Consider the following 22547-nt stretch of genomic DNA (forward strand, 5'->3'; position numbering starts at 1 on the left):
TCCCTACACTTGAATCCAACTGCATTGTCCAATTAAAGGCCAAACAACAACACTGGGAGATAAGTGTTTCCTAAAACAATACTCAGAATTAACTGTCTTGAGAATGGCAACATAGGAATCTGTCAGCTGGGTGCCTGGTGAAACTCAATGATCATGATTACACCACCTTTGGGCCAAAAAACTCTCAAAAACCCAAGAGAATAAAAGTCAGTCCAAGTTGCAATAAATGAGGATTTTCCATTTTTCCACACAAGAAAGGTAGAGATCTATTATTATCTGTTATTGCATGTCACAAGACAAAGCTGATCTACACAGAGGCACCAACTATGAAACACACTTGTAATGAAAACATTACCTAAGATCTCTGTCTTCTTCACCGTGTGCATCGAGATAAACAGAACCCCAAAGGCAGAAACGATGGCCTCGTATGATGATGATTACAGATGCGTTAATCAAAAGGAATATTCCTGTCCCAGCTCCACAGTTTTGAGAATGCTGTAATGTTATGGGTGTATAAAGGCAAGAGTGCAAAGATTGTTAATGTCTGTCAACTTTGTAACAGAAGAAATTTAAAAAATAGTACTTTGTTTTGCTTCAAATAACATGCACACATTATTTACTAAGAAACAGTTTGCCAAATAACAGCCTGGCCCAAAATCCTCAATCCAAACTAGAATTCAGTGTCTTGTGCTGCCATAACAACACCTGTGTTTCCCTACTCAGAAAGGGAGGATATTTGTTATGTAAAAACTGAGTAACAAAAAATAAGCAAAAATATTCTGTATGCTATTTTGAATTTTTTGCTGTACAGCAAATCGTATAGGATTACCAAATATTTTCCATAGATGGCAAGAAAAGGAGAAAATATTCAGAAAAATTTAGTAATACCTCTTTTACAATAGTCTGTATTGTTAAACATTTGCTTTCTCTATCCATGCTCACACATCTAGTCTACAGCTCTACAAATCTAGTAAGAATGTTTTTTTAGTAATTCTTGCTTTGTTCAGTATGTCATTCTTCTCTATGAATAGCACTATCTATATTTATCCATTCATTTTAGCAATTAAGACTTTTACGAAAAGGTGAAATAGGTTGCTATGCAAGTAAATTGTCCTCAGAATCCAGTCTAGGTCTATCCCTCAGAAATAAGCACTAAAGTTTATCACAGCGGGTTAGACTAGATGAGCCTTCAGGGTGCCTTCCAACCCAAACTGTTCTATGATTATATAAACACCTTTTGAAAAGAAAATCATCAAAACTGAGCAATGGAGTTAACAACTATTAATGAGTGTGAGAATCAATTACAGAATTTTAATTAACTCTCTCTTACCAGTACACATTCACAGTAACTCTGTTGTTTACAGCATAGTCCTTTCAAGCATACAAAAGTACCACAAACTAAGCAAACAGCAGGATCTTTAGGAACCTTGGTACAAACAGAACAAGTTTTTCTGTGATAATACTGAAAAATGGTATTGTAATTCTCAGGCAACTGAAGGAGGCGTGGCAAGTCCCACTTAGGTTCCTGGATAAGCAAAGCCTGCAAATAAGGTAAGAATATATATCAGTTCTGTGCATTTGTTTAAGCATTTGTATTTTCTAAAAAAAGAGAATACCAATTATAAGAAACATGCAGTTTAAAAATCTCTCATTTCTTTTGCATTTCACGAATTTAGAAGTCAAATGTCACCTCCTAGTAGTCACCTGCTCCTGGCTGATCACCCTCCCCCAACTGCAGTCGTATTTCATCCTTTGTAACAGGTACAAAATGGGCACTAGCCTTTTCCCAAGGACGTTTTCTAAATGTGACATATTTTAAGTGCAAAAACCTTCACAGCTAGAACAAGAGGATTAAGAGTGATCTCCAGGAAAGACTCTCACTCCCTGCACTAAGTTTGCTTGGCAATATCAGTGTGCTATTCCCAAACCCTGGCATCAACTATGAAAGCTGCCTCCCAGCTAAAATTTAGACTCAAACTTTCAAAAACAGAACTAGTTCTGAAGTTAGGCTCTGTAAATGATATTTGAAGACATCTGCCTGTTTTTCAAAACTCTATTGAACACAAGCCATTAAGAAGTTACCAGAACTCACAATTTTTGGTAAGACATTAAACATTGCTTTGAAAAGCCTAACTCTACACATCTGCTCTTAAAAACACTGTCCAATTTTATGTTGGAGTTTTTTTGGTTGGTTGGTTGTTGTGGGGGGGGGTTTAAACAGTAATATGTTTTCCTTCAATGTAGTAATTTTTTTCTGTGTTTATAATTGACGGGCATAGTGGTCAGATAGGATCTTCTTTGCAAGGTTCAAATTTTTTTTTAGGAGTGCATGACCTTGAAACCTAAATTGCGAAGAAAGAAAGAAAAAGAAACCATTCGTACCTGGTTACTTTCCAATCATGGGAAGAATGCTATCAGTTTCACTGCAATCTATAATGTCTATCAGATTAGCAGCAACTGTATTTTGAGATTAATCTGAGTATTCAAATTTTCACAGGAACATCATGGTGCAGTGAGGAATGCATCTGGCCTTCTCCTGACACCACAGATTTAGGGGAGGGTGACTTGAATTGTTGAGATGCAGCTTTGTCATAAAAACAATGCACTCATGTTGAAACATTTCCATTTCACAACTGATTATTTCAGTTGCCCTAACTCAGGTCTTGGTATTATTTCTTTAACCTTCAGAGAAAATGTATCATCTTTTATCAGTAACTATTAAACAGCTTTTATCCTTTTCATCTTTTTCAGTACTGCAACTGAAGATGCTCAAAAATATCAGTAATGTAAAATAGGCAAGAAAAAGTTCTGATACATATTTTCTTGAAGTTTCTATTACCTGCCCTTTACTGGCTACAGGTGCAGAAGATATGGGCACTCTTAGAATCATCTAAGGATAGTGTTTCTACATGCTGTCTCCAGCAATCATAAAAACCACAGAGGTCTTCTTATTCCTGTTTTTAGACAATTCAACCCACATCCACGAACTAATATTTCCAATTACAATTTCTCTGTCACTTACAAGTTATATTCTCAGATCCAAAACAACAGCATATGTGCATAATGAATCACGCAATAAATAGCTGCTTCCATATCATGACTATTTTGGAAAAAATAATTTTGCTACATACCTTTACTTGATCTGGATGTCTATCTGCAAATGAAGCCAGTTCTGAGCACCACTGTGATATCATGTCAAATGCTGGCATGGGCCAGTCAAGACAAGAGGCACTGGTGAACTGATGAGCTGACTGAAAAGATGGTAACAGACCCAGGCAGCTTGCAAGAACACTGAATTCTTCATCTTCCTTTTTAGGCATGGAATCAGAGAGGTTTAGATTAATACCTAGACTCTTAATTTTTAAATAGTTTATTAGAAAGGTACCTACTTCAAAAAAAAGCTATTCTAGTACTAAGATGCTAATAGTCATGCGTAGAGACACAGGAAGGTTCAATTTTTCCAGATCACTTCAAACTGGACTCTTGAAACAAAACAAAAAGCCAGAAAAAAACCCCCAGAACCATCAACCGAACAAATTAAAAACCTCAAACCAAACCAAACCCCACAAACAAAACACAAACCCCCCACAAAACCACAAATCCAAAAAACACAAACAAAACAAGAAAGCCCCAAACTCCACAATAATTTTTTTTCTGTTTAGCACCCGAAACTAGCTAATAGCTGTTTTACAAAGGAGATGATGTTGAGGCAAGCAAAAGAGGGAGCTGACTCGCAGTAAAGTCTACTTAAATTAGTCATGGAACTTAAACACAATTGTCTGCTGATGCAATGTCTCTGAGAATGAAGTATTAAGAGGCACTAAGAAAATTAGTACTGAATTCCATTCTGTGTGGAATTATACCGTCTCTGCAAATGCTGGACAAGTTTTAAAAGTATGTTGGTATTTTACAAGACAAGCACCTATGACCTAATTAAATAAGCATGAATTTGCTGAAGTTTAAGAATACCATTTTTTTGAAAACTGTAGTGCTATAAAATATGATTTTAAAAAGCATCTTAGAATAGAAAATATATACAGTGAAAAAGACACCTTAAAGTTCTAAGTTTTGATCTCTAGCTTTTATGTGGAAACATTTGAGTGTGCCCTTCTCATTCTGTACCTGACAACTAGGCAAATCCCCTCCAAAAAGATGGTGTTGAAGAAGGCTTGTGATCCTGAGGAAAGGCAGGCAGAACTGCTGCAGATAGCACTCTACAGAATCTGGATTTACCTAGATGGGAGGAAGCAATTACTAAATTCTGTCCCAGGTATGTTATCCCCTAGGTATGGAAACTCCAAGATGAACCAAGTATTTTTTAAAGCATATTATATAAACGATTGCATCAAACATCCATTCCAAAGGCCAGCATTTCATAAATAATCTGAAATACCTCTGTAGGTTTTCTTTCCCCCTTGGCAAATGGGTTTTCTACTTAAATATTCACTTTTCCAAGTTTCTGAAAGGTCTTTCACACATATGATTAAAACCAATATATATGATTAAAACCCATATATATGGTTAAACCCCATAATTATAATAAGTATTTTTCAATAACTTTCTCAACACAGCACTGACCACATCTGCTATTATTACAAGAAAGATTTGCACAGGCAAACTGTCCCCAAGGGATATGCTTTGATCTAGAAAATAAAGAATTGTACTGCAAGTCTTTAGCAAGATCACAGAAAAATCATTATAACAATGAGGCAAAAAAACTTCAAGGGGACATGCTGGATAAATTCTCCAGAAATTTGCCAATACCACTGCTAATTCTTCAGTCTCTCCTTCTTCATATATCTTCCCCTTAGACAGTTCACTAATCACATGACCCAGCAATACTTCCCAAGATTTTTCTCCACTGGATGTATCCTGCAAATGAGAAGAAAAGAAATCCAAAAAGCACTGGTCATGAAAAGGAGAAAATGCTTCTGTAATAGCAACAGCAATTAAATATATTTCCTTTTGATAAACACATGAATATTGACCTACAAAGATACACAATGCTAAAAAACCCCCCAAATATATAATTTTACAGAAAGGGAGTGCATTTAGCTCAAGAGTGAAATGTGAATTGCCACTGCAGGGGTCCCCTACCCCATCTTCTTGTACGGCAGGCAGGAAATTGCTACTTGAATTACATATGCACTGAACTGAGTGTTTTACAACAACACTTTTATAATGTTTGCATTTCACATGTTTTCTCTGTGAGTATGTAAATGCTTACTTTAAAACTAGAAAGAATCACTTTATGGATACATCTTGTTTTTACAGAATTTGAATTCTAATACACGTTTTGTTTTTTTTTTTTAAGTAATTTTCTAAAATGTACCAACGCGGATGAATGACAAAACACTTGCTATGTATTTGAAATGAAGATGAATCTATCAGAAAGTACAAAATTGTGTTTGGAATGAACAGTGTCTACTACAGATGGAAAATATATTTAGTGTAAAGAATAATTAGCCACTTAGTTTTGGCACTTTTATTTTGCCATAGCAATTACATTTAAAGGCAACAATTTTATAGAAAGCCTTAAGAAATAGAAAGCAGTATTCTCATAAATATTTTCTTCTAAGTCAGAATAAATTCTGCCCAGGAAAAACATGACTGGATATGAATTTTGAGTTCTGTTAGTACATTATCAACACAACAAACAACAACAGAGTGGAACATTACTGTGATTCTTTAAAGACACCAAATACTTCAGTACATATTTACATACATATGATGTATGTAATTCATCAGTTGGTTTCTTTTGTGCATTTTGACATCAACTTTCATTCTCCATTTTAGATGGGGTCTTCACCTTTCATATTGGGATAGCACACTTGCTGTTTATGCTCATAGTCAAAGAACCAGAAGGCAACACACACTTAAATCAGCAGTTAAGACAAATCTTCTTTCTATGTTATTCCTGGAAGTTTACTCCACAGGCATTTACAGTGTGCTTCCTATGACACCATAACACACCTTGCAAAGATAATGAGAGTGAACTGGGATTCCAAAAATACAATATCCACCTCACCCTGCTGAGAAATTAAACTCTTCATGTTGCTTGATCATTTGGCATAAATATACAGCAGAGTCTTCAGCCGATGTTTAATGTCTGGAATACCAAACTGAAATAGATTCATTTGGCATTATCCACAGACAAAAGTGAGGTGTGATCTGTGTAGTCATCCCAGGATTAAAATGTCAATCTTACCAGCAGAGAAGAAAAAGCCAACGTGAACCATATGTTTTTAACCACTGTGGCTTAAGGAAACTTTAAAGAAAGAACTTGGATTTCTAAATTAAAAACCAGCTTCCCCCATGACATGCATGAGGACAAGGGATAGGCTCAAGAAGAGAAGGACAGCCAAAGGGCTGGGAGAGTGGAACAGGGAGCTGTGTGATTACCACTGGCCAGTCCTCAGTGCTTTAAAGTGAAAAATACTGTATCACTTGAGAATCACTTAAGTAAACGATGAAAAAAAAGTTATCACTAACAACAACCTCAAGCAAATGTCTTTGTATTTCTAAGAAAATTACAATGTATTGAAAGAAGGGGTGGATAGGGAGCTAACAAAATTAAGTACTGTCCAGTGATTCCAGTGCAAAAAAAAAAAAAATTTCTCATAGTAGCAGGCCAGCAGATAATTTGTCCTTAAGACCTTGGAATTCTGATTGACCAGGATGACAAATTTAAGTTACATGTGAAAACGCAGGTCATGCTTCTCAGTGTGCATTTCATTTTACATCTAAGGCCCAGCTGCTGTCTAGAGGGGTAATACCCCTATTTTCTCCTGGTCCCAACACTTCTATCCTTTCCTTCGGTCTGACATTGGCATTCTTCTGACCTTCTGGGAAAATCAATCTGTGGAGTAGAAAGTTAACTGAAGGATTAAAAGAATGCTGGTGCGAGTGCAGGGAACTTTGTCTTTGGTGGCAACTGGCATTCAATCAGCTGAACTGAAACAGAAAGATGCATGGTCACTTTACTTGTAAATACTACCAAAAGGCAAGGAAACAATAGTGATAAATTTCCTTCTCTGTCTCTTCATCACATGAGCACTCTAGACCACATAGTGAGAGAAATTTATATAGCTAGCCACAAATAGCACAAGCAAGTTGGAAAAGTCAAGAGAGTTTTTTCTCCGACAAGGTTGCCTGCTTTTCCTGTAAAGAAATGCATCAGATCAATGCCCATGCTTTATCTAGGAAGGCTTCAATTTCACCGGAAGGAAAGCTGCATTTACTGATTACAACCACTGCAACAAAGTAGAGACTGAAACTATAAAGATACAGACTCAAATTTGAAACTCAGTTTTGGAACTAGTTATTAATTGTGAAACTTTTAAGTCTCATCATGTACCAAACCATGCAGAAATTATACACACAGAAACAAAATACTGGATTTCTGTGAAGCAGAAGCAAATTATTACATGCAAAACAGAAGTATCTACATTCCTACCAGAAATACTTAAGCATAATTTCATAAATGTTTTAATAAACTAACCAACCTTTTTGAGAGCTCCTGATTCTTTCCATGCCATCCTATCTTCAACACTGCATTTAACAGAAAGTGCTGCCAAGGCTTGAGTATATAATAAAGTGAACAGCACTTTTATAATGCAGGTGAAGTGTTCTGTAAAACAAGGAAAGTAATTTTTAAACACTTGGTATTTTTAGCAAATATAATGATTACAGAGTCTCTAGTTACGGAAATGATGATTCTGAAATGAAAAGCCAGTGCTGTACAAAAAGAACAACCCCTCAAAACAATGTATAACTATATTTACTGGCTTTCAGAAATGACTTAGTGAACAGAACATATGGAAGCCATATTGAACAGAACAAGTACAGGGAAAGAAATTTTCCACTGCTCCTTATGTTCATCTTAATCCTGATTAGCAGTGACTTCATCCTAGTGACTTGGTGATAATACAAAATTGTATTTTGCCCAAGGGTTACACCAAGTTAAGCTAGTGATTACTGTACATGTAAGCAAATGCATACCCTACCTCTTCTGGCTCCAGTCGGGGGTAAGTGACATTGATACAAATACTGGAAGAATTAAATTCCAAAAAAAATCACTACAAGGACATTTAGCATACTTCAGTTTCTAGCCCTTCACTTCCAGATATGGATCCAGCCACAGAAGACTTGCTGCAAAACACTCTTGAGTGAGTACCTATTTACTGGACCTCATGTGCATACAGAAGGAAAACAAAAGGCAGACTGGCATTTACTATATTTTCAAAGATCTTTACAATTTTCTTTTTTAATATTTAAAGGACTATTATTTCCTACGCTTGGCTGCAGGAGAAAGGTTCTGAAATCTTTTTGGGGAAGCTAGCAACAGAAGCAAAAGAAGACTTCCTAAAATGGAAACAGAAAAAATAATTATTCTCTGAAATGAAGATATTCAAACAGTCCTTTTTTATCTTTCTACTTTAGGTCCTATTTCCAGTTCCAAATTATCTAGTTTGTTTTTAAATCTAGGCAGATCAAAGAAGTTTCTATCATCACTCACACCACTCCTTAAGCATAAACATAACTAATATATACCTAAAAAATGTAGACAAAAATGAGGGGTTTAGGAAGTCCTCTCAGGCTTTGAAGTCAAGCAAAACAATTTTATTCTCATAAGCACCTCACAAAAACTGGGTTAAATTCATTTTTTCTTCCCAAAGGATTTAAACAAGCTTCATATGTGAAAATGAGGAGGCCAAGAAAATGAAATACCTTGCTTCTCCTTTCCTGCATCTATTATCAAAACCCACTACTGGATTTTAAAACACACACAGTTAAGACTTGAGTACATAATTAAATTTGTGAAATAACAATTGTTTGTTTATGTAACAAGTGTTTGCAAATCAATGCAGACATGGATTTTGAAATCTGTTAATGTCTCGGGGTATAAGCTTATGTGAGTGTAAGCTATAAGTACAATTTAAGCATCTAAAAGATCATTTGTTATTACATAATTAAAAATAGACTTTTCTGTATTATCTTCCTATCGAACTTGTGTTAAACATGACAATGAATGGTCCTATATTTCATGCCCCCCATTCTAGAGCAGGCAGCATTATAATCACACTTCCTCCTCACATCTTCCCAGGAGGAGAATTCACCAGATCCCTCTAGATCTCGAGGCCGTATTTTTTATCTCTGCTGAAACCTCCATTTTCTTAGCAATCCTACTCCTGAGGAATAACAGCAGGCAAGCTTTCAGGAAATTTTCTGGGACTGAAATCTACAAGATGAAACCACACACACTCAGAGAACTGTAAAAATTGCTTCTTTGGCCTGAGTTACAGTTTCTAATCGTAGCTATAACTGAACTCAGGTACTGAGCTCTAACCCCTCAACAGCAGATACAAGCAATGCAAATCAATTTCACACTGTGAAAGCACGAAGGAAATCCACTGCATGTAGAGCCGCAAAGGCAGACTGCTGGGCAACAGGAACCAACCTGCCACAGCCTGCTCCATCTTGTAGTTCTGCTCAGGGAATTGCAGTGCTCAACACTGGGTGTCTTTGTCACATTTTAAAAATTCTGGGTTTTGCTAAATACAGTTACTCCTTGTCCCCATTCCCCCCCCTTAATACTAATTGTTCAATTCACCAGAAGTAAGTCCATATTATGTTTTTACAACTAAATGAATGTTCTTGTATTTACTTACATGTATGTGACTCACAAATGACTATGAATTACATTTTTGGAGAATCCAGAATTGGACAAAAACTGCACACTCCCACATCTGGGTCACCCTTAAGAAGTTCTGAATTCTGCACAAACTTTATCTTTTTTTTTTCCCTTAGGAAAATACCTCAGAAGCAGCTCAGAGTCAGCATGCTGCGTAATGAGCACCAAGCCTTTTTATAGTCATAGAAACATCCCATGGGAGACATACTGAAAACATCAGTCACTGCATCAATTATCATTTCATTGCTACGTTATCTCTTAAAATGCCAAATATTTGACAGCTGTAGGTATCTGTAATGCTAGAGCTATTACATTCTTGTCTACTGGAAGAGCAATTTTGACTTTCCACAGCATGCATGTGGGGGCTCTGTGCTGCTTTCCTGCTGCCCCCTGGGGCAGGCTGTGCTTTTGCTACATCATCTTTTCAATTTAATAATTCTATAGCTTGCAAGTATGGCCATATGAGAAGTAAACCACTGAGCAAAGTTCTGCACTAAAATGCATTTAGGACTCCTGTCCCTAATCTGATAGTCTGACAGTCTGAAAGTATTATTACTATGGCTAGGCCAATCTAATCAAAACAGGCTAATCCAGAACTTCTGTACTTATTTTTGAATAACTTTGAGAAATGCTCTTATGTTCCTATTTTTAAAACTTTTTGGAATCAAGTAATTTCAAAGCATCTCATCCCATTATATGCATCAACCAACACCCTTAAAAATTAAATTTAAATAGGGAACACTTCTACAACTCTAATTTTAACATTAGTGCAAAAAATGTGCAGATAAATGAGCATATTACCAACAATACACATCTTTTAATTTCAGTATCAAGTTAGATGATATACCCTGGCATGCAATGATGACAGAAGGAATCCACAAAGAGAACCAGATGCAAAATTAAGGACATCGGGCCTTTTTTACTAAATTTAGAAGGAGATCTTTGTATAAATAACCTTTGAAAAATATTCTTCTTGATCTAAAGCTTGAACCCTTCTTTGAAAAAACAACTTCAGAACAACAGGAGAGAGCACTGAACTTCAGATAATCCATGAAAGGTATATTAAAGTTCCAGGATACAGATAAATATTTGAACTTCCACATTGAAACTGAATACTATTCAAGCAGTTTACATCCATACTATATTTAGTCAAGATCCTTATCCAATCATTAAAGAGAAGTGTTAGTGTTCGTCTGAAAGCTGCTGTACTTCTGTTGCACGTCATTAAAACTTTATAGAAAAAGAATCTGTCAGAACATCCAGGTCAGACTCTTCAGCAACTGAGTCTACCCAGTATTACAGGAAAAGGTGCTGAATTTAGGTTTTACACACCACGGAAGAAACCCTTTCCCAGAGTCCATAGAGTATGGTCTCAACTCCCAAAAGGAGCTTTCAAGTTGGAACACACCCAGCACTCCTAAATGGCAGCTGTCTCCCAGCAGCCCTGCAGACCATGTCACAGCAGCGCCAGGCCGTGTAACAAGAGCCTCCTGGCAAGCGCTGCTCGGCCCTCCCGGTATGTGGCACCACGCGCAGCGCCAGGCCACTGCTGGCCCACTGACCACCACTTCTATGCACCTCCTAGCCTCAGGCTCACTCCCGTTCACACAGACCCTGGTTTTTAAATACTCTGTATCAGTATGCTATTTTTCACATGCAGTGCAATGCAGAAACTGAAATCACTAAAAGCTACACTTTGTACTTGTAGAAATCTGTACACCAGGTTCCCAAGTCAGGTGTTGGGAAAATAAAACTTTTTACAATTGATGGTAACAAGGAAGAATGTCCATTTCAATTAAATTACTCCAATATCCAAAAACTGTGTTGCAGAAAGGATGGGGGGAGGGGGGGGGTACTGAATTCAATTTACAAAGACAGATTTTAGTTTTGATAACCACCAAGCCACTCTCTCAATTTCTGTACATACACCATCATTTGCTATTTCTGCAAGAAAGGAGCTGGAAGCAAAATCTTTGTTTTGTATGGAGTCCCTATTCACAACACCATGAACACTCCATCCTCTGCACAACAACTGCCACAGAATTGAACCAGAACCTCCTATGTGGATTTTTATGTATTTAGCCCTGTACAGTTTCAAACATTTCAAACAAAATGCTGAACATTTGAAGTCTATAAATGCTCTGTCCTAGTTTGAAACTCAAAAGAAAAAAGTTTCACAAATGGTTTTAGTATTTTAAATGCAATGTTTATTTTGCTTGCTACACTACACAGAGGTACACTTTTCAGCCTCATTCCCTTCTCTGTAAATTGGTTAATGCTTGTAAATGCTCTGACCTCCACCACAAGGTTTTTTCTGTAGCAGTCTTCTTTCTTTCTGATAGGCTCAGATCAATTTTCTCCTCTGAATGAAGAGGCTGAACAGTAATGACATTTTTATTGCTTTAATCGATGTCAGATTGAAAAAGATACCAACACCCATCCAACAGTTAATAGGGTAGTTAATGCAATTCCCAGTCTGAATTCAAAATTAACAGTTAATAGGGAAGTTAATACAATTCCCATTTGAAGGGCAAGAGATGAGATTTTGAGTCCTCCTTACAGAGCACTCTATTTTAAAAAAAAACATGTAAACAAAAAGGATTTTAAGTACGAAGTTGAAAAGATGTCATATTTGATGAAGGACACAATGCAACTTACTTAAGTCTACTGTTAAAGGAATATACTGGAAATATCTGTCAACACACATAGGCATCAACCTCCTGCATGTATCCCACTGTGCATCCAAGTCCACAGCTCCTGCACCCCATGACAATGGCAAAGCAGCACAGACAATTCAGGAAGCTGTAGGGTCAGAGATTTTGTTCACCCCTATCACTGATCTTGTGCTTACCATGAGATACTTCACAAGCCATTTTACCTTAGTTATACCTCAGCCCTCTACAAAGAATTAGTAATATTGAATTTAACTCTGTGACCTACACACCCATTGTAAAAGTTCTAAACAAACTTGTTATGACTTATTTTTGTGAACACCATTCTACACCTCCAAACAAAGAATTATGAAAGACTTTCTTTTCATTCTGCCATTTTGATGAAACAAAAATTAGGAAGATAAATGGCAATTTATTTCCCATTTAATGCTTCATAGATTTGAAGTGGTTACATTTATTTTCTTTCTGCCACTTGCCATTTCCCTTTCAACTGCAACATACAATAAACCTAAGAGCAAAGACAAAACATGCTGCTGATATGAGGCATTTCACAGAATTCTCCACAGAATGCCTTACTATTAATTGAATGTTGTCTTTTCTAGGATAAAATATACTTTCTTAAATCGTGGTATTCAATGATTGGATATTGACTACAAAGACATCACTGGTTTGTACTCTGGCTTCAACACTTCCTTCCCTGAATTTCAGATGTTAGTCTCATTAAACTTTTATTTACTGATTTTATACTGGTTTGATTGAGTCCTTCCAGCAGAGTTAATTCATGTTAAACTGTAGTTTAAAAAAAAAAGAAAGTACATTTTTGACAATAACCTTCCTATGCAAAAATATTTTATTCTTTTAATATTTTCCTATTCTAATAATCTTTTATATATACTTAATCCATAAGCATGTACTTAACAATTGGGCTTGATGATCTTAAAAGTCTTTTCCTACCTAAGTGATTCTATTATTTTAATTATATTGAATTGAAAAAACAAACCCACAATGTTAATGGATACACAGAGCATCACTTCAGCTGAATTTGAACATTCAGTTGTAAGGACTGAACACCTCTTAAGGGAAGACAGTTTTTACTAAGGTGTATGCATCAAGAACAGAGCAGTTCCTGAATTTACCTTTTCAAAAACTACCAAAACTCAGCAGATATCAAAACTGCCACACAGATCCCATGGGAGAGATTCTGTTCATTGTCAGTGAAATAGTAAAGTGATACTTGCTTTGTTTGTCCTCGTTTTCAAATAAAGGTACATTTATAAATAATCAAGCCAGAGACCAGAGGGTCTGAACCCCTATTCTGGAACACACATTATCTATTAGCAAGATGAACCAGGTTCAGCTGTTTCTTTTACAAAGAAAAAGAAATTTAGGTTTTAAGACAGTTTTGATTTTAGTAATGAAAGATTTCATTTTTAAATATCTCTTTAATATTTATTCATAATTATACTACATGCTGTCTCTATTGAAGTTGCTGCATTACAGCAATTATTATCTTCATAGATGAACTCTTACATAAGATTGCTGCAACTTAAACTCTGAAATTCAAATTAAATTACAATCTTACAAATTTTTCACCCTTAGGCACTCAGTTCAACTTGCAGTATTGAACTGTCCCTCTAAGCAAAAGATGAAGGTCAAACAAAGGACACTTCTCTTTCAGTAGAAATACTTAAAGAGTTTCTGCTCAGCTCTTGTATCTTTAATGAATAGCTGACTGATAAGGTAAAAAGACAGGGAACACAGATAAACCTGTCAACTCAGAACAAAAATTTCTGTTCAATGCCACCTTTTGTAGATAAGGCAGAAACATTATTTTAGAATACACAGTAGATCAGCTATGATTGACCTTCCTGTGAATCATCATGAAAGCAGCCTCATCTACATAATCACTTAAATATATGTATTCTTGTAACATACCTCTGTGCAATGGCTGCGGCATGGTTAAAATCTGGATAAGCAAAAGGGATGAGACATCTCTGTAAAGCACAGGAACTTCTGGCAGTTCTTCACTTACCAGCCTGAAAATAAAACCAAAAGAAAATCACTTCTGATAATATAAACTCATTTCCATATTTTATTTTGTATTTATTTTAAATAGGATTACATTTGACATCAAGCTTACAGAAGCCTACTACCTGAGAATTTGCTAATTGATCTCAATTTTAAAACTGATCTCAATTAAAATATTTAATGTTACTCATGTAATAATTCATGAGGAAATTACCATTTGGGTACCTGATTCTGTTGTAGTGTTTTAATACATTCAAAACTGCCTGAACTCACTGTATTTATGTAGAGAGTCAAGGAATATTCAAATGACTGAACTGGTTTCCAAAGCATGCATTTCACAAGTATACATATATCCACACTGTAACAGTAACAAATCCTCAAATTACATTTAATGTTACAGGGAATGCTCCCATTGGAAAACAGAGACCTTAGAAAAGCTACTACTTTCCTTCATGTAAAGAAATGAAGGCTCAAGCAGCCATGACAGGTGGGATTATGCAATCTTACACACAGTCTTTATTAACCCCCTGGATGTCTAGAAGGACAGCAAACGAGCACAAAGATACAGCAAACTTTTCAACTATCCAGATTTACTGACATAACATCATCTTGTAGTCCTGTACTTAAAAGCAGAAAATGCTTGCAGATAGGAGGTTGTTTCTAGCTTTGTGTAGCAATATTCAACAAAATTCCAACCAACAGTATTCTTCAGGTTCAACAGTTGAGTCAAATAGCAAAAAAATCAAATGGTGAAAAATCATTCTTCCCTCTTTTAACTGATATGGAGCGTGATGGAGATCTCAGGCAGGAGCCTGAGCTAAAATGCAACACACACCCTCCCCTGTCAGTCTTCCCCTTCTGCAACACATGCAGATGCAAAGAGCTGTGTGGGTTCTTACTACCCTTGGCAAGCAGTGGTGGTGCTGCTGATCTGTGCTGCAGGAGCCACACTGTGAAGTCCTGGTGTCACTGACCCTGAATCTCCCATGCAAAACAGAGTTCTCTATGAATGGACACCTGTGTTGCAAAGGAACAAACTGAGCCCTTGCAGACCGTGTATAGGAAGAGGTTGCCCACGTGATGGGATGTGAATGCAGGCACAGGATCTTTAGTGTCCTCTAACAGCTTTGGGGATTCAACCAGTTTATCATCTCTGAGGCCAATAAACATGATCTTGCTTTTGGAAGGAGACTACATAGCTACTGATTTCCTGAAAACTCAGGCATCTCTCTACAGAAGGCACTGCCAGAAGTCATCTGTGACATGAATTTTAACACACAGAAGCAGTCATACAAAAGGAGGATTAAAAGAACACTTATGGTCACATGGAGATCGGTCTTCTAAAATGAAGTGAGAGAAAACATGGTCTAACTGGTCCTTTTGAATTAATGAACCCAGACAGCTACAGAATAAACACCATCTATAACCCTTTTGATATAATCAATCATCTAATAAAATTATTGTTTGAAAGAACTGTAATATATATAAAAATAAATATAAATACATGTATTTATATATGTGAGCCTCCTAAACAAAACCCAAATATTCTAAAAATCAGTATATTAAATTCTAAAGAAGACAAAGGCAGCAATAATTTTTATCACACTACCAAGCTTCATTTTCAAAATTATACAGGCCATGAAGATACTCATTTCACTACGTCTCAAATTCTACTTTTACCTACAGGTAGTTCTACTTTATAATCGATGACACTGAATTTTAAAATAACTCTCATTGTGTAATGACTTTAAAACCATGGACAACCCTTAAATTACTTCTCATCTTTAATTCTTAATTTATATATAAATTTGGGAAAAATTTCATTTGGAATAACATTAAAAAAAACTTACTCCCTCTGGTCAGATTTAGCTGAACACCTCCGACAGAGGTATCAATGTTGTTTAATAGTCATGTAACAATTAGGTCAAATACCAGTTCTGTCAAAACGACTAAATATATGATATTTATATATATATGATGATTGACAGGCAACATCACACATAAATGAACTCATTTGCACATGCAGGACCAACTGAATTACTTTTCTAATTTATTCAGTTCTTAAGAATTGAGAAGCAAAGCTACATTAAATGTCAGGGGTTTAGATAAGCTGCTTTTGCTTACATCAAGTGCTGCAGCACATGAAGCACTTAAAAACTGCTTTGTCATTTGTTAAGAGCCTCAGCAACTTCTTCATTATGACAATGAAACTGAATTTACAAAATGTGTTCAGAGATGTGTTTTATGGAAATTGTCCATTCTGTTAATCCCCAATGCATACACGAAAGCTTGCTAAATCTGACTACAAAAACTTGTGCCACAGAAGCACTTAATAAAAAAAAGAAAGTACAACTGCAAATGGGACCAAGGTAACACAAAATAATTCAAATGTGTAACAGTTGTATGCTGTATCAATTTTTAAAAGGGAGGTGGTGTTGAAAATAAACTACACAGTGCAATACGAACACGTCCTAAAATGAAAAATGCTAAGCTCAGCTTTCTCTATGGAACTGACCTCTCCTCCAGCCCAAGGTAACTGGGCTGCACCTTTCTCTGTGCTGCACTGGGGCTGCCTGTCACCTGACAGCTGAAAAACTCTGCCTCTGTATTCTGCATCCTCCTCCTGAGAGATGTCATGCATTGTATTCTGAAATAAGCGGCATTTTGCTTATGGTGGTTCCTTGTATTTATGCTCCCCATTCCCTCTTCTCTCAACCAGAGACACTTAGAAGTTTTTGCTTGATGCTAACTCCAACTAATTATAAAGGTAGAAATTCAATAAGTAAAGTAAATTTTGAGCCTCACACCTCTTTAAACTGTCAGACACAGAAAATTTGGGACACAGGGATATAGGTACACCTGAACAAAGGCTTCATCTACTAAGGCAAACTTTTATTTTCTTCAGAATTTGGAGGATAAGAAGTAAAGCCCACAAATCCCAGACGTCAGAAAGGTCAAACTAATACACAGCTTCATGTTCACTGAAAGAAAGCAGAATTCTACTATTTTTTCTGGCTGGACTTTAGGACATAATCACAATTTCGTATTTGCTCTTCACTGTGTCACAGCAGATTTTACAGCAGGTCAGTTGCTCATTATACATGCACTGACAGTACTAACATTGGGCATCTCCCATTCTCCTCTACCACAGTGCCCCCAGTGGTCCCTTGTCACCCATTCCCAAACCCATTCAATTTAACCTTTTTAAAACATGGATTCATTGCTTGACTTTGCTCATGCAGCCTGCCCAAGTTACATCAGCACAGCCAAAGAAGATGGTGAGCTGTAGTGCAGGGAAAGGAAGAAACAGCCATGAGCAAATACTCCCAAAGCTGCCACTACTGTCAAAACCTATGTACTATACCATATATCCCGAGAGACATCTGTTTCAGGCAGGATTTTGTTGTACGGAATAGATCACGTAAGTTGCACCACGTGTATGTATAGACCAACCTCTTGCATAAACCTTAACTAAACCCCACTATCTCACCATCCTACTCTCTCTGTCTCAGAGTATCTTCATAAAAACTGTGTGTTTTTTCCCCATTTCACAACAGTTTCTGTGATGCAGATGTGACTTAAGAGTCACAACCTATGCACAGTTGCTCAATCCTATCCCTGAGTTGCAGTTTGTTGCCCCAGTATGACACTATAAACAATCTCTGAAGCGATCTAGCTTAGAATGAAACATCAGCAAAACATGGTAGTAAAAATAACCCAGCATTTCAGTTTATCATGCAGTTCCTCCCCTGAGTGCTTCTACTGCAAAGATCCTTAATGTTTTACCAATTCATTCTTCGCTGACTTATTCTGTCTGTCAAAACAGACACAAAAATTTCAGCCTTCATAGAGATTTAAATTTTTAAAAAATGTATATCCTTTCATTTCATGTTTGTTGTTTCTGTGGCTATTTGGACTAGTCCATTAAATTCACATCTGGGTTCAGTAATTATTGCCTCCAGCTGCTCCTTGCCTGCCCCCTGCCAGAAGCTTTTATTCCCCCTTTGCACCACAATAATTGTTTATTTGATCACCATTGAAACCAGAGCTGTCCCTAGATGAATTTGCTTAAGTACAGCCTGTGGGACCAAGCATACATTGAATTTTGCAACATAAACTGCACAGGAGAAATAATCCACTAAACCATTCACAGTTCATCAAACTTAAGTTTTTTCTTTTTCCCCCTCATCTTCCAAACAGCTCACATTATTTAAACCCTTTCTGATAGGGTATCTTCTTGCTCAGGATTTCCTTATTTCTACTTTACCTTGCTGCAGCTGCATGAGCTTCTTCCTATCTTTCCTTTCAGTTGCCATTTTCAGCTACAAGGAGAACTAAATACAATTGTAGAAGACACGACAAAACCAGTGGTTTTGGGAAGTATAGTGAAGCAATTGTGTGAGACTCTTTACAAATTATTTTGATCAGTGCTCCCAGACATAGTAAATCTAAGGCATTATTTATGAAGAATGACAGCTGAATTGTAGAAAACGAAGATAAAATTGTGGGTTCTACATCTGGGTAGTTTTACTTGTAAATATTTATGTATATTTAAAGAAAATAGCTATAATTAAATGAGGGTGAGAAGATAATGTAATGGCACTTGCATTCCACAGATTTTTCCATGTGTGGGGGATTTTTTTCTTTCCATTTTCAAAATCATCCTTTTAAATTAAACTAGCTTCTCTGGAAAACTGCTTTCAACTCAAATAATAATTTAAAGTGAAGATTAAATAGAAAAAGATGGCATATTGGTTTGAAGTTATTTTGCTTCTGTGACTTCCCTAAAGTTAAATTGTTTGGAATCACAGTAATACAGTCAGACAATATAGATCTTTTCCTCTCACTGACATTTTTTTCTCTACAAGTCTTTGCTTGAAGTCTCATGTGCAGGTCAGGCTGCTGATTAGATGACTTGCTTAACTTCAAAGTGGCAGAATGCCGTTCACATCTAAAATCTGCAGTGATTATTTCTCCACCATCCTCTTAAGCTTCTTCAGTTTTCAGCAGTGTGTCACCTTCTAATGGCTCTGAGCACTCCTCCCTGTACCTGAAAAAATTTGCTATTCTGTATTTCTCAAAAGGCTGTGTGACTCTAAGAAGTGTGCAATCAGATCATACCCACCAATCCTATGAATGCCATTTTCAAGTGAAACTACCACTTCAAATTTCTGCAATATAATTACAGATACTCATTTTATGCTGTAATTTATACATGAAAAACATGTCCTCAAATTGCCCCCTCTTGTAGCCTCCTGGTGACTGCAGACTAAGGTATAGGAAAAACATTCCAAGGAGTGAGCAAAAATACTCCAGCTCGAAAGCATCTGGGCATCTCAACAGTAAATTATTTCATGGCAAAATGGATGCTATCTCAGTTGTAGCTTCCTACAAACCATTTAGGACTCTGTGCCAAAACAATATCATCAAGTCTACAAAGAAATATTGAAAACCAGTCCAGAAAACACGAGAACTGCTAAAATGCATTCTCAGCATGCAACCCTTTCTGCAAAGCAAGGCATTAACAGTCCTACAGCACCATTCATTTCTAAGTGATTCAAAATATTGCCTAATGAAATCTAACTTGCTGCACTTGAGCCTTGACATGACCAATGCATGGTGAATTCCATCAGGTCTGGAAGACCCCTCTGCTAACAGCTGCTTCCAAAGCCAGCAAGCTCTTCAAAAGCCAAAACAAGAAGTGCATGATCTGTCCCACAGCCATTCTGGTCAAATGATCTTAATTTTGCCTCATATAAACTCAGCCAACCATACACCAAATTTATTAACCTTGTCCCACTGCTTAGTCTAGGTCAGATCTCAATCAGAACCACATGAAAAGAGACCCCCAAAGCAGTTTGAATGCATGCTGAACAGCATAGGTTTTCTGGTTATAAAATGCTTGATGCTTTGTTCTGCTAATGGTTTCTAAACTAATCTGTTAATATAGTTTAATTACTCCAATAATCTCATGTTCATTGCCAAAAGCAGCCTGGTTCCAAGAGGACAAACAATAAAATCTTAAACTAGAAATGAGAACAATTGTTTTAATAGTTTTCCCTCATTTGCAGTTAGCATTGTGGCATCACTATTCTAGATCAGTTTTTGAAATTGAATGATGCTTTCTACCTCAGGCTCCTAGAAACACTGACAAACACAGAGCTGGATAGGCACTAAAAGGACAGTCTTTTGATGTAATTGCAAGCTACAAAGTGTAGAGCTTAGAATGAAGAAGATGCTTAAGCGCTAAGAGAAAAAAAATCTACTGTTTTCCTCTTATGAGGAAAAATAATCTGGTTTTAGGCAAGAAACCTTTCTTGTCATCAAGGTAGAATCTGAAAAGTGATGGGTCTTAAGTAAGGAGATGAATCCTTGTGGAACGAAGTACATGGTTCAATTTATTATATTGTCAGTCCTTGTACAACTGTGTATGTAAGGCTAATGTTTTAGAAGCAAACTCAGGTAAGTAACTTGCTTAAAAAAATAAGCTTGATGAAAATTTTTAGCTTAAAATATAATTATTTCTCACATATATTAGGCCTATTCACAGCTATTAATCATTACTCAACTTCCAATAAAGTATTTATCAACTTATCTCAATGTAAATTTTGTTGAGCATCCACAGCAGGAACAGCAGTGCCCTATCCACTTACCAAGTACTATTCAATTTGCATGTGCTTAAGCCAGCAAGAGGTGTATTTAAACTTTAGCTCAAAACTGGTATTTATCAGATTTTTATGTAAAAGAAAGTGGAAAACATAAGTTTCACAAGTTCATACATACAATTTTTAGATGTTAAGTCCATCAGCATATCTCACAGAGAATTTAAATTAAGACAGACAGTTACCCGAAGTCCCTCTGTAAGGATGTTTCTTTCACAAGGTAAAACTGATATCGGGTAAATTAAAATACTTGCTCTGAATTTTTATCCTGCGACGGCTGGGTTAGTTTTCTCCAGGGATTGTATGCGGAGTCTATACTGTAGAGGCGCATGTGCATGGCCAACACGTGAAACAGCTGATCTGAAAGGTGAAGAAGACAGATTGCTGAATATTATATCCAGTGATATGAACTATTTCACATTAAATTGCCATCACGTATTTTACAAGATTCTGAGAAGTCTGTTATGTCATTCCAAATAAGCTGGTACCCCTAACAAGCACATTTTTATTAAGTATTTATTTACTTTCAAAAAAAGGATTTGAAGAGAAATAAGATTTCAATAGGAGGCAGTGCACGTATGCATGTATACAGAAAAATGTTTCCAAGAAAGGCTGTTTGGAAAGCTTTGACCAGATCTCAGTTGGTTTGGTGCTCCACGTACTTAATTACAGGTGTTTTTTAAAAAAATCCTGTTTCATATGCCGTTATGCTGCTAAGGTTCCATGCTCACTTCACTTGCCTCTCCAGTTTATGCCGGAAGTGGTGATTTCCTAAACAATTCTTCTTAACAAGGACTGATATACTTTTAACTGATACACTTTTAGCTTTTATTCCTCTCTCTCACAGTTAAGTTCTGTGCACAACATATTTGAAATTTAACTTAAAATTGCTACCAATTCTGGCCCATGGCAGGATCACTTCAGCTTTTCAGCTTTAAAAGGTTTATTATTCCTTCTGCCTTCATATGGTTATTTTGCAAGTAACTTTTGGACAAAAACAATCCTCAAGCCAACACACTTCTGACTATACATCAATGACACTAAAGTAGCAACAGTCTTTATAATGTCAGAAATTTGTCTGTACAACCTGCAGGCAGAGTTTGCTGATACCCATCACTTCAAAACCCTCTGTACTTCCACTGTATCAAAAACATCATTTGCAAAACACTTGCAGAATTTTTCAAACAGAGAACGCATAATTACCCTTGGAGATTTACTGCAGTATTTTATATTAAAATGAACATTTTTATTTATCTATGAATCATATGATCAACACAAATGAAGACATCATCTATCCCTTCATCCCATTAAGCGACCCAAGAAAGCAAGCACCATTTAGGTTGACAGCATTTTCAGAGATGTACATGCAATAAAAAGCACAGAATAGTTTGAGTTGGAAGGACTAACTTTAAAGGTCATCTAGCCCAAGCACCCCGCAATGCACAGGAATATCTTCAACTAGATAATGGACTACTAGGGATTCAGACTTCA

General features: G+C 36.4%; 1 protein-coding gene across 6 annotated transcripts in view; it reads right to left on the reverse strand.

The window, feature by feature from the left end:
* Positions 1-22547, reverse strand: part of UBR3 (ubiquitin protein ligase E3 component n-recognin 3 (putative)) — a 95776-nt gene that overhangs the window by 2716 nt on the left and 70513 nt on the right. For 4 of the 6 annotated variants that reach the window (XM_017735619.1, XM_008634774.2, XM_017735618.1 and 1 more), the window contains 8 exons: positions 21311-21416; positions 14302-14402; positions 7506-7630; positions 4765-4872; positions 4123-4233; positions 3132-3308; positions 1331-1540; positions 356-495 (listed from right to left, as the gene is read on the reverse strand). In XM_017735619.1, the coding sequence (XP_017591108.1) occupies positions 356-495; positions 1331-1540; positions 3132-3308; positions 4123-4233; positions 4765-4872; positions 7506-7630; positions 14302-14402; positions 21311-21416 (1078 nt within the window). Of the gene's footprint in view, positions 1-355; positions 496-1330; positions 1541-3131; positions 3309-4122; positions 4234-4763; positions 4873-7505; positions 7631-14301; positions 14403-21310; positions 21417-22547 lie in introns of those variants that run through there. The other 2 variants (XR_001862386.1, XM_017735620.1) reach the window with 2 other exon arrangements.

This window comes from Corvus brachyrhynchos, unplaced genomic scaffold (assembly GCF_000691975.1).
Source record: "Corvus brachyrhynchos isolate BGI_N302 unplaced genomic scaffold, ASM69197v1 scaffold255, whole genome shotgun sequence".
Lineage (NCBI taxonomy): Eukaryota > Metazoa > Chordata > Aves > Passeriformes > Corvidae > Corvus > Corvus brachyrhynchos.